General features: G+C 38.8%; 1 protein-coding gene across 9 annotated transcripts in view; it reads left to right on the forward strand.

Moving 5' to 3' along the window:
• The window catches only part of ULK4 (unc-51 like kinase 4), a 512654-nt gene that overhangs the window by 9867 nt on the left and 489528 nt on the right, over positions 1–13259 (forward strand). For 7 of the 9 annotated variants that reach the window (XR_003796601.1, XM_029242047.1, XM_029242045.1 and 4 more), the window contains exons 3-7: positions 4470–4569; positions 6606–6745; positions 9067–9229; positions 11122–11223; positions 11794–11877. Coding sequence is in view for 8 of the 9 variants with exons in the window: in XM_029242047.1 (XP_029097880.1) it covers positions 4470–4569; positions 6606–6745; positions 9067–9229; positions 11122–11223; positions 11794–11877 (589 nt within the window). In the remaining variant the exon portion in view is untranslated. Of the gene's footprint in view, positions 1–4469; positions 4570–6605; positions 6746–9066; positions 9230–11121; positions 11224–11776; positions 11878–13259 lie in introns of those variants that run through there. The other 2 variants (XM_029242051.1, XM_029242052.1) reach the window with 2 other exon arrangements.

Below are 13259 nucleotides of genomic sequence, written 5' to 3' on the forward strand. Positions count from 1 at the left end.
TTTTTTTTATTGCGGTAAAATACACATAAAATAAAATTTATCATCAAGCATTTTTAAGTATACAGTTTGATATTAAATACATGCATATTGCTGTGTAGCCATCACCATTTTATACGAGGTACCTTTCAGAAACAAAGTACAAAGGTGATTGCCGGAGGCCAGGGAAAGGGGAAATGGGGAGTTATTGTTTAATGTGTATAAAGTTTCAGTTCTGCAAGATGGAAAGAGTTCTGGACAATTCAACAATCAAACTCTTGGTATTTTCCCAAAAGAGTTGAAAACTTATGTCCACACGAAAACCTGCACACACATGTTTATAGTAGCTTTATTCAAAATTGAAGCAATCAAGATGCCCTTCAGTAAGTGAATGAATAAACAAACTGCTACATATATGCAATGAAATACTGTTTAGTAATAAAAAGAAATGGGCTATCAAGCCACAAGGAGACACAGGAACCTTAAATGCACGTTGTTAGGTAAGAGAAGCTGATCTGAAAAGGCTACATACTGTATGATTCCAACCATATGACATTCTGGAAAAGGCAAAAGTATGGAAACAGTAAAAAGATGAGTAGTTACCAGAGTTTGGGGGGCGGGGGGAGGAGTGGGAAGGATGAATAGGTGGAGTATAGAGGATTTTAGGGCAGTGAAACTCTTCTGTATGATACATGTCATTACGTATTTGTCCAAACCCATGAAATATACACTCTGTTTTCCACAGAGGCTATACCATTTAATATTCCCACCAACAGTGTGCAAGGGATCCCATTTCTCTACATCCTTGCAGGCACTTGTTATTTTCTGTTTTTTTGTTTGTTTGTTTGTTTGGTTTGGTTTTTGTTTGTTAAAACAGCCATCCTCATGTACATGAGGAGGTCTCGGCTTTTGAAAGGTGTGTGAACAGTTAAGGGAAGACAGGTATATGGGGGGCAAGGTGCACAGTAGTTGGTAGATTCAGAGCTGGGAACATGAGGAATTTCTCTTCTGAGGTGAAAATCTAAGCCTTCAGTTAGGAGATGGGGGAAGGGGAAGGCAGTGTTCTAGAAAAGAGGAAAGAAAAGGTGTGAATTAGTCACCTGGAGAACAGACCAGCCATTTGAGATTGGGAATCATCAGTGGAAGGTAGCTCAGTCAGCGTGGTTTGTGTCTGCTTAAGTGCCTTGGGTGTATGCAGAGTGTGTGGAGGGTTGAATTGAACTGGAATAGCAGTACTAGAGCGAGTGAGCTGGAAAGTGAGTGAGTGGTGGTCATGGACTAGGGTGTGTGGAAGAGATTTTGGAGAGAATACAGTTATCAGTAAAAAGAAGAAATCTAGGGCTTCCCTGGTGGCGCAGTGGTTGAGAGTCTGCCTGTGATGCAGGGGACACGGGTTCGTGCTCCGGTCTCGGAAGAGCCCACATGCCGCAGAGCAGCTAGGCCCATGAGCCATGGCCGCTAAGCCTGCGCGTCCAGAGCCCGTGCTCTGCAATGGAAGAGGCCACAACAGTGAGAGGCCCGTGTACCAAAAAAACAAAAAAACAAAAAAACCAGGAAATATCTAGCAATGCTGTCCAGTAGGAATATAATGGGGGTTACACACATTTTTATTTTTTATTTTTGGCTGTGTTGGGTCTTCGTTGCTGTGTGAGGGCTTTCTCTAGGTGGTGAGTGGGGGCTACTCTTCGTTGTGGTGCGCGGACTTCTCATTGTGGTGGCTTTTCTTGTTGCAGAGCACGGGCTCTAGGCGTGCGGGCTTCAGTAGTTGTGGCACACGGGCTCTAGAGCACAGGCTCAGTAGTGTGGCCCGTGGGCTTAGTTGCTCCGCAGCATGTGGGACCTTTCTGGACTAGGGATCGAACCTGTGACTCCTGCATTGGCAGGTGGATTCTTAACCACTGCGCCACCAGGCAAGTTCTTGTGGTTACAAATCTAATTTTTATTTATTTTTATTTTATTTTATTTTTTTTTGCGATACGCGGGCCTCTCACTGCTGTGGCCTTTCCCGTTGCGGGGCACAGGCTCACGGGCCCAGCCGCTCTGCGGCATGTGGGATCTTCCCGGACCGGGGCATGAACCCGTGTCCCCTGAATCGGCAGGCGGACTCTCAACCATTGCGCCACCAGGGAAGCCCTACAAATCTAATTTTAAAGTTCATAGTATCTATGCTGAAAAAAGGAAAAATAAGTGGAATTCATTTTATTAATATATATTACTTAATCCAGTATATACAAAGTATTATTATTTTAGCGTGCAACCAGTATAAAGTTATCGAGATATTTTTCTAATTTGATGTTAAGTGTTGAGCATCTGGTGTGTGTTTTACACTTGGGGCTCATCCCAGCTCAGACCAACTGCTCCTCAAAAGAGCACAGTAGCCATCTGTGGTGAGTGTTGGCCACGGTATCTCCTGCATTGGCCAGCGCAGGCTGCAGATGGGTGGTTGCGGTGAGGGTGGAGGGTGAGGTTGGCAGCCCAGCGTCTGGAAGAGTGGGTACTTGGCATGTGTTGAGTGTACGGGAGGGTCCGGAGGGGTGTGCTGTGGCCTGAATTCTGTCGGGATTTCTGTACCTCTTTTATTTTTTCACTAGAATTTTCCCTTTTCTGTGCCAGAATCAGCAGAGATCCCTTTCAACTTGCTCACTGAGGGTTCTCCGCATTTTCTCTTGGCCTTATATTAGGGATCTATTACAAGGTGCTCTTCAAATTCTTTCTTGGTCACTCTGATGCTTTTTTTCCTACTCATCTGTCTTCTAAGTCATGTAGATTCATTTTCCTTTATTTTTGGTACAGTATGAGCCCACCTAATTGTTCCTAGAGTGTGCCAAATTCCATTTCTTTTTTTTTTTAAATATTTATTTATTTATTTATTTGGCTGCGCCGGGTCTTAGTTGGAGCACATGGGATCTTTTTTTCTTTTTTTTAGCTGAGGCATGCGGGATCTAGTTTCCTGACCAGGGATCAAACTCAGGCCTCCTGCATTGGGAGCGTGGAGTCTTAACTGCTAGACCACCAGGGAAGTCCCCAAATTCCATTTCTAAAACAGGGAGCTCTGTATTTCTACTAATTATGGGCCCGTTAGCCAGTGTTGAGTGATAGTAGAATTTGTAATTTTGTTTTTTGTTTTTTTTTTAAACTGTACGAGGGCCTCTCACTGCTGTGGCCTCTCCCGTTGTGGAGCACAGGCTCCGGACACGCAGGCTCAGCGGCCATGGCTCACGGGCCCAGCCACTCCGCGGCATGTGGGATCTTCCCGGACCAGGGCATGAACCTGTGTCCCCTGCATCGGCAGGCGGACTCTCAACCACTGCGCCACCAGGGAAGCCCTAATTTTTTTTTTTTTTTTTTTTTTTTAAAGAAAATCAGAAAGCAAGGGTGCAAAGCACTTTGGTAAGTTAGTCATCAGCAGTTCTGAGTCTTGATGGTTTGCACACATTTTTGTGGTTTTAGTTCCTATATATAATGGGATTTTTAAAGGGAGAAAGCAAAAATTCCAGAAGCAACTTAGTGTTTTTTAAACAGACAGGCTTTTGCATCTTTATTGTTGAGTTTTGAATTCACTCTTGTTTTTGGTGCATAAGTATTCTTATAATCTAATGGAAATGTACATTTTAAGATCAGTATGTTCATTGTAATCATTCCTCTTTTAAGAATCTAGGTGAATTGATATTAGAATTCACTAAGGATATGCTTAAAAAGAAAATAGAAGGCTTTGAGAGTTCTTTTCAGTATTGTAAAAGTAATACACTGTCATTATAGAAAATTTGAGAATATAGAAAACTGAATAGAAGGAAAGCAGCATTGTTGTATCACCCGAAGGCAATCAGTGTTCTTTTTGGTTTGTTTCTTCTAGTCTTTTTTTCTATGGGCTTTTAAAAAATTTTCTAATCATGGTATTACATAATTTTATTTCTTGCTTTTTTCACTTAACATTATAACGTCATTTTTCCATGTTATAAAATTCAACAAATACTTTAATGTTGGCCTAATAATAATTATTAATATACAACTTATTTAACTATTATTGTATTTTGGAGCCTTTAGGTTATTCTTACTTAAAGGTTTTTTTTGTTTCCTTTAAAATTATTTCTTTTTTCCTCATTATGAAAGTACTGGGTACTTAATATAGGAGAGGGAAAATGAGAAGTAGAAAGAATTTAAAAACACGAGTAATTCTACTCCTAACGGCAGCTATTTTGATGTATACCTTCTGGTCATTTTTCCTATGAATATTCTTTTGTGATGTTAATTTACACAAATACACAAAACTTTTGTACAAGGTTTTGTTTGTTTTTAAAGACTGTATATTGAATTAGCATTTTTCCATGTCACCAGCCTTCATAACCATCATTCTTAATGTCTGTATAGAATTCCACTGAATAAATCCCAGTGTCTTCTTGTTTATTTCCCAGTTGTGTATTTAGGTGTTTCTTAATAGATGCAAGGGTTTAAGAACTTTTTTATTTTAGTGTGAATGCTGTGTGTTTTTATAGGTTCGTCTCACCCATGAAATTAAACACAAGAATATTGTAACTTTTCATGAATGGTATGAAACCAGTAATCATCTCTGGCTAGTCGTGGAACTCTGCACAGGTAAGATCATGTAAGAAGTGCTACGATTGTAGCCACAATATATAGTTTTGAAAAACATATGATGTAGTTTTTTTTTTTTATAAATTTATTTTATTTATTTTTGGCTGTGTTGGGTCTTTGTTGCTGTGCGTGGGCTTTCTCTAGTTGTGGCGAGCAGGGGCTACTCTTCGTTGCAGTGAGTGGGCTTCTTGTTGTGGTGGCTTCTCTTGTTGCAGAGCACAGGCTCTAGATTCGCGGGCTTCAGTAGTTGTGGCACGCGGGCTCAGTAGTTGTGACTCATGGGCTCTAGAGCGCAGGCTCAGTAGTTGTGGCGCACGGGCTTAGTTACTCTGCGGCATGTGGGATCATCCCAGACCAAGGCTCAAACCCGTGTCCCCTGTTTTGGCAGGTGGATTCTTAACCACTGTGCCACCAGGGAAGCCCTGATATAGTTTTTGCTATTTTCCATTTTTCTTCTATTACAAATATAAGCAGTGTTGATACTATTGAGTACGTTAACTTGAACACCTATTGCTTGATAGATATTAGGGACTGGAAAAGGGTAAAGGTGTTTGGTAAGAGGAAGACGTGTAAAATTCAATTTGGGGTTAACTTTACTTTGGTATAAAATAATGCTAAATCACCTATATAACACTTAGAAATCTTTTTTAGTGATTATTGATCAAAAAAGCTTTCCCATTCAGTAAAAACAAAGTATTTTAGGTCAACTAGCTATTAGCTAATTAGTTTATAAAGTGCTTATCTTTTTATGCGAAGGATACTTGCTCTTAAAAACTTAAGCAATATGGAAAAATACAAAGATGAATCAACAAATACCACCACCTAGCAATAATTAGAGATAACATGTTATAGCTCTTGCTTGCTATAACTTTCTAGGACTATATACAGGAAGAAAGGTGACTAAATACATAGATACTGTATTATCTGGGCTTTCAGTTGCAGTGTCTTTAGGAAAAAATGTAACAAGTACCATGGTTAGTGTACTTCTATTTATACACTGAGTAATAATAAATCATTAAATATTAAGATGAAATATTATAGCTTTATGAATCTCCTACATACTGGCACTTAGAATTTAATACAATCATTAAAGAGGTTATTTGGAATAATTTATTTGCATTTTATTTTTCTGAATCAATAGGAGGAGTCTATGGTTTAATTACTTTCATGAGATGTACACACTTTTGAGGTGATCAGGGCACTCAACCTGTTTTACTTTTTGCTTCAGCTGTTATTTGTGACCCCTGGCCATTGTAATAGCCTAACTCTAATTTATGCCTGTGTTTGGAATGGTTCCTCACCCGCCAAACAAAATGAACAGACCCCAAAATACGCCTACCTTCATTGCACTAATTCTGATTGAACTTTCAGATGCCGGCTAAGACTTCACTTTCTCTGAACTTGACTCCTGTTATAATCTTGACCCTAAAAAAAAAAAAAAAAAAAAAAAAGGTTTGTTTCTGGCACTTAGATGGCAGGAGATGTGAGTGGGACCCTGGTAGGGTATAGAAATGGAATTTGCAGTGTGTCTGCCATTGGCCTTTTATTTCATCAGTGGTGTACGTGAGAGTTTGTGATTTTCTGACTATTAAGGAAGAGCACCTTTTTTTGTCATGCAGTTCTTGTAGAATGTGACCTCACTTTGCACAGGAGTAAACGTAACTGTACTTTGCACAGTGTGATTAAAGTGCACAGCTTAGGTTAGTATTTAACACTAATTTTTGTAGCTGTTTCTTTCCTGAGGGATCTGGAGTGAGAAATCACAGCACCACAGTGATTCTCCCTTCATCCCACTGGCTTATTTATTGACTGTTCTTACAGTCTGAGCAGTCATTCTCCCTGAGCTGGCTCTGGAGCGTGGAGGTTTCCATTTACGGTGCTTGGACCACTGTTTGTTAACATGTATGTTTCCCCTGCCAGACTGTCCAGGTATACTGATTTGATCATGTTTTAATGCTCAGGTCCCAGCATGGAACCTCCCAGAGGCACTGTGTAATATTGGTGGGTTAAAGTGGGTGATTTTAATCAACTTGCAGGTGGTTCCTTAGAAATGGTTATTGCTCAAGACGAAAACCTCCCAGAAGATGTTGTAAGAGAATTTGGGATTGACCTGATTACTGGATTACATCATCTTCATCAACTTGGCATTCTCTTTTGTGACATTTCTCCTGGGAAGGTAATTCATGAAAGTTTGGGTTTCCTGTTTGTGTTTCAATTCATAGGGCTTCCTCAAAGATGTTTTTATTTTTAGATACAATTTTGATATAGAACATCTTGAAATTTTAAGTGAACATTTTTTTTAAACAAAAGGAAGTACATTGTACTATATTTTAGGTTCCTATTTAGCTACCTATTGAAGTAGCTTTTAGAAAGGGAAGTCTCCCCTCCTTTCAGGGTTCTTTGAGTAATTATTATTGCTCTTGAGGTATATGGTGAATGATGAGCTCAACAGATCGTAAGATAAGATTCTTTGCTCTTAAATTATAGTACACAGTTATGAGCCATTATTTTAGTTTGATGATGACATTCTTGGCTATGTATGTATGATTCCTGATATTATGGATCAAATATTTTTCTTTTCTGGTAAAACTAATTATCCATAAGTAAACGTGCTTCAGTGTAGTAGAGTCACAAAACCTGCTTAGAGTCAGAGCCACATTAACACTGATATTTAGAAGCTGTGGGCCCTGGACAAGTTACCTTTTCTCTCTCTCTGTACCTTAGTTTTCTTGCCTGTGATGTGGAAGTAGATATTTCAGGGAGATTGTGAGGATTATGCATTATATTTAGGTTAAACTTTTAGGACATTTTCTTAGGGATTGTATGTGTTACTGGTCTTAGCTGCTAGTTCTTTTCCTTTGTTAATGTGAACACAATGAAATGAAAAGTTGAATATTTCCTTGTTAAACATTTTTCTAGGCCATCTATATAAGAACCTAATTAAACCTACAAAAAGCTCCGTAAAAATTCTGTATAACAAATAGAAGTTCTTGTTGAAATATTCATATACTTGTGTCAAGACTATAACCACTTAACTGCATTACAGCCCTGAAAGCAGCTATAGACAATATGTAAATGCATGGGTGTGCCTTTGTTTCAATAAAACTTTATTTATAGACACTGGAATGTCAGTTTCATGTAATTTTCACATGTCAAGAAATATTAGCTTATTTTCATTTTTTTCCAACTGTTCAGAAACATAAAAACCTCTCTTAGCTCATGCTTATACAAGCCTAGAGGCTATAACGTACCAACCTCTGTGTGGGAGCTCTTTAGTGAGGTCTAGTATCAGCTCTTTATAACCTAGGAGCTTCAGGCTGATAAGTAAGGTTACTTTTATTCCAGAACTGGGGTTGGCAGAGTTCCGGCAGGATGACTGTTTCTGTAAATGGAGTTTTACTGGAACACCCACATTCTTTCATTTATGTATTGTCAGTGGCTGCAGACTTCCATAATCAGGACAGAAGCCTTACGGCTTGCAAAGTCCAAAATATTTACTAACTTAAAATTTTTATCTGCCCCCTGCCGGTGGTTTTCAAAGTGTGTTCCCTGTACTAGCAGCATCAGCATTACCTGGAACTTGTTAGAAATGCAGGTTCTTGGGCCCTGCCCCAGACCTGTTGAATCAGGAACTCTCAGGGTAGGGACTAGTAGTTTTTCTTAACAAGGCCTCCAGGCTGCTCAAAAAAAAAGTTTAAAGGTCACTGTTGTAGACTAACTGACATCCTTAGTATTTGTGACTAGAAGTTGAGGGTATACTTTACATTGCTTTTAAGGACCAAGAAGCCCCCTGATCCATTGCCAGGGAGGAAGAGATAAAGGTATGATTTCAACAATCAACAGATAACTTCTAATCACAAATTATATTAGCAGACTTGTGCACTTAACACATGCCAGTCACTGTCAGAAGCCTTCTGCATCGTGTATAGCCTCAGTCCTTACAACAGTCCGAAGAGTTAAGTATCTTTTTTTCCATTTTGTAGGTGAAGAGACAGATTTACAAAGGTTAAGTAAAGTCTGCAGGTCAGACTGCCAGTAAGTGGTGGACCTAGGGCTCAAATCTAGATCTCTAACTTCAACACCCTAGTCTTAACCCTAAATCATATGTCCTCATTTGAATGAACAACCCCTAGGACAGGTGGGCTTCCAAATCCTCTTTCAACTGTCACTGAGGATAGGTGAGTATAGATTGTTTCATATACTTTCCTTTTTATCTTTCCCAAAAGACTGAGGTTTCCCTCTGTGGTTAAATGATGTGTTTTTCATCTACATCTGAGAAGGGACAATTTAATATTTGATTCTCTTACTAGTCAAATGTTGAATTTATGTTTCTTTCGCTTCTTTTTTTAAAAAATTGTAAGCATTTAATTTTCTGAGTTGTGATGAAGCAAGAAAACCAATACTCAGAGCTCTATAGTGAGATTACAAGAGGTACGGATGGAAATGCAAATTGAACAGAATTTGTTTCTAAACACATTTGTTTTTTAACCTTTATAGATACTCTTGGAAGGGCCTGGCACACTGAAGTTTAGTAATTTTTGCTTGGCCAAAGTGGAAGGTGAAAATTTGGAAGAATTCTTTGCATTGGTGGCAGCAGAAGAAGGAGGAGGTGATAGCGGGGAAAATGTACTGAAGAAAAACATGAAAAGTAGAGTCAGAGGTACGTGGAGAGCTTCCAGGTCAGAACTCTAGTTGTGGGCCGCCCAAGTCACGTGTTTAGGAGATAATGTCCACCTTTTATGTTGCCAGTCAAAAAATGTATTAAAAATGATCAGGAGAAGTCTGGATTTATGGATGGTTTTGTCCAGGGCCCACATTTTCCGTGTGGCTCTAGTGCCGTGTGAGGCGCAGGGAACCTCTGACAAAGCCTTATCCTTAGCTTTATCACTGACCACTCATTAGAACATAAGGAGCGGGGTTTTGTCTCCCTTCCTGCTGTATCCTCAGCTCTTAGAACAGTGTCTGGCACACACTGGTGGCTCAGGAGATACTCAGCGTTGTTGAGCAGCTGATATTCTTCTGCAAGTAAGGAAGGTTTCTAAGGGTGCGTCCTTGGGAGGTGGTTTTGTCAGTGAGATGGGGCCTGGGCTGTTAGATTGCTGTGCTTGAGGGGAGAGCGTGAAGTCATATTTCTTATACCAGAACTTTTGATAGAAGTGATAAAGATCTTTTTTCCTCAAGTTCCTGGTGTATGTACTTGAGACTTTGGACCACCGAAGCTCTGGTACACTCACCAGGAAGCAAAGGGCACTGAGAGAGAGAGTGGCATCCTTGGGCTTGGTAGTCATATGGCTGTGGATGAGAGGAATGAGGGAAAGGGACGGCGGGGGAGCAGCGGGTTAACAGAGGCCCCATAAATACGAGCGAGGAACTTTAACTTGCAGGGCCAGTCTTGAAGTAAGATTTCACGCCCAGGAAGAAGGCTTTCTAAATCCCCAAATATCATTCCGTGGCATCCTATGAAAATGAGTATTATGGACTATGCTTTTATACAGAAACCAAGGAGGGCAATATGTTTCAGGAACGTGTATTTGAAATTTTCCCCTTCCGTAAGGGGAAGAGGGCTGTGTTGTGAAGAAATGTCAGAGTTTCTAGCAGTGACACTCGATTACTTCTGAGCTTAATCTAAGAACAGTCCCCATGGTGGGCGCACATTAACCTCTTTTCCAAGGGATTGGTGATTACTCACTTCATGGTAAGAACATTCTCACTGGAAGATGGGAGGCTGTGGGTTTTGGCGAGTGCTCTGTTACTGCCCAGCTCTGTGACTTAGAGGATGTTAGAGTACCTTCCAGGCTTCAGCTGCTCTCATAAGTAAGCAAGGGAAATTTCTATCTCTAGAATTTGGTGTTTCTATGTAATACTAAACTCTGTATCAAGTGTACATGATACACACTAGTGCTGTTCACCAAATAGGTCCTGTTCTGTTCCTCTTCTGGTTACATGGTAGGATTGCATCTTCCCTGCCAAAGCTCACCAAGTGTGCGCAGAAGTGATGCGAGTCTCTTTGGGAATTTTAAGAGCCAGTGTTTAATTTGCTACGTTCTTTGCCCCTGCCTTGGTGATTGAGGAAGCATGGTTGAAATGAAGCCTGGGTCTTGGATGGACGGACTGTGAGGGTCGGGGCCCCTTGGCTGACCTGTGAGGGACGTGTAGTTTCAGTTATAAGAAAACCTGTGTGGTTAAGTCAGTGGGAATTTGGGGTGCTTACTGCTGCATAACTTAACCTATCCTATTCAAAATACTACAATCAAAGGTTCTTTTCTTTCAGCTATTTGCATTGTTAATTTAAAAAAAGAATGCACCTCAATGTGCCACACCTCTTACTCAGGTGAACATTCAAAATCTTTGTATTTTTATATATTCTCACATAGTCTTGGGAAGTGGGACCTTAATATTAGAAAACATTAAAAAAATGTGAAATATGCATGAAATTATATTTATGTGCGTGTTCTCCCATCTTTTTTCACCTCACCTGGTCTCTCCTAGGTAGATTTGTGTTGGGAACAGGACAAACGCCTAACAAAGCTGTCCTTTCTCCCTTGTTCTTAGGATCTCTTATCTATACAGCTCCAGAAATTGTGAGGGGTACTGACTTCTCCATTACCAGTGACCTCTGGTCCTTGGGCTGCCTGCTCTATGAAATGTTTTCAGGTGATTACTTTCTGGTTCAGTTTAAAATCAGAGCTGGACACACACACCCAAAGGTTACATCTGGAGTTTTCAAAGAGTTTACCTATAAGATGTGAAAAAGCTAGTTTTCCTAAAATTTTCTATGTACTGATTTTGGCCGACTTGCTTGGTGTCTAGGCATATGCAGATTTGTAGGAACTTTTGACATGGAGGTATTTTCCATGATGATCATTTGGAATGTTGAAATATGCCTAACTGATGTGTCTAACTGATTATTAGCAGAAAATCTTGTAAAGGTACCTGTGACTGTGAATTGTCAGATGTATCCAGTGGCCCATGTAGCCATTGGATCATGGTTGTCCATAAGTGAATTTTGTATTTGTTAGGTTGATAAATTTTGAATTACACAACTATAAAAATACATAGACAGTGTGCCTGGTATGTACTAGGCATTCAATAATTAGTTATTGCTATATACATATTTTTTCCTGTAAATTATGCAATCCTGAACTATCTGTAGTTGAGATTTATTAAGAATTGTTGGTAACAGCAAACTGTTGTTTAATTTTGCAAGTTTTCACATGATTTCAGGAAAACCTCCGTTCTTCTCAGAAAGTTTCTCAGAATTAGTTGAAAAGATTTTTTATGAAGATCCTTTGCCACCTATTCCAAAAGGTAGGATGTTTTTATTATAAATGCAGTTAATATACTCCTTACGTGGACTAAAGGTGCACTTTTATCCCCAAAGTGTGTTTGTATTGATTCATAACCCCTCAAATTTATATTTTCTAAATAGTCACAAATTGATATTTTTAGAAATGCTAGCATTCCTTTTGCTATTTTTAAAAAGATACTGAAATGGAAAACAAAGTACTACTAAGACTTTCCCTCATTTAAAAATACAAATTATCTTGTGCTCCTATATCAGAAGAAGTCTGGTTCAAAGATTTAAGAAACTCAAACTTTTATGTCTTTTTTTGGTGTGTTCATGTGTATGTACCATTTACTTAATGTGTAGTCATGTCCCATGTAGTTATTTCTATTTAGTGCTTGAATAGGAACAAAAAGGTGTTTCTCAGTCCTTATCTTGATGAATCAGAATGCTACCCAGATAAGCTTTTAAAGTCTTTTAAGCTAGATATGGTTGTATTTTTAAAGTGTTGGCAATTTAATCATACAAAGTGTAATTAATGTAAGTCTACCATTAACAGTTTTAAGAAAAGAAAAAGAAGGTACAAACATAATAAAACACTTTGCTACACAACTCAAAAGATGTGAATCTTAAGTCACAAAGATGAAAACAGGACTTTATGAAAAATAAGGTTGTGAGTTTTTAAAGAAAAAACATCCTCAGTAATTAATGGAAAGAATAGAAATACAGAATATTTTCAATATTTTAAGAATCATCCTTGGTGAAAAAAACAACTCTCGATATTTTGAAAATGGTCTATATTTCTTAAAACAAAACATTTCTTTTTTATTAACTTTAATTTTCGTAGAAATCAGTCCTTCCTGTCTCCTTCTGATGACTTCTGATTTTTTTTGTTGTTGTTTTAAGTACTCATAGTACTGAGTATTGTTTTTTCCTAATAAGTTAAAGATTTTTATGTAGGGAACAGAAATCTGAGAATGAAGATATCAAAGGTCTGGTCAAGATACCACTTTGGCCTAAGCGTAATTATTTCACAGGGATCTTGATCAGACTGTGGCCACAGTGCCTGATAGCACCATCTGTTCTGATGGCTTTGGCCGTTATCTTCATGGCCACTTCTTTTAATGATAGACTGATAATTTGACCATGGTATGTACCTTTCTAATATAAAAAGACAAAACACTTGGAGATTAATGGAATTGGACATTGTCATAATATTGTGATGATTATTTTCCTGTTAAAAATCTTTAAAGAGAGATTGCAAGTACTCTAATCATAGTATATTGTAAAGCAAAGCTGGTCAAGTTAAGAGTAAATGGTCAGAAAATGAGGCATAATTAATAGCTGAAGACCAAGGGTATGGGTTTGTCAAGCTGGTGGTCCTTACTGGGGTTGTTCAGTAAAG

The sequence above is a fragment of the Monodon monoceros genome, unplaced genomic scaffold (assembly GCF_005190385.1).
Source record: "Monodon monoceros isolate NGI ecotype Baffin Bay Population unplaced genomic scaffold, NGI_Narwhal_1 Super_Scaffold_3, whole genome shotgun sequence".
NCBI classification, from domain to species: Eukaryota; Metazoa; Chordata; class Mammalia; order Artiodactyla; family Monodontidae; genus Monodon; species Monodon monoceros.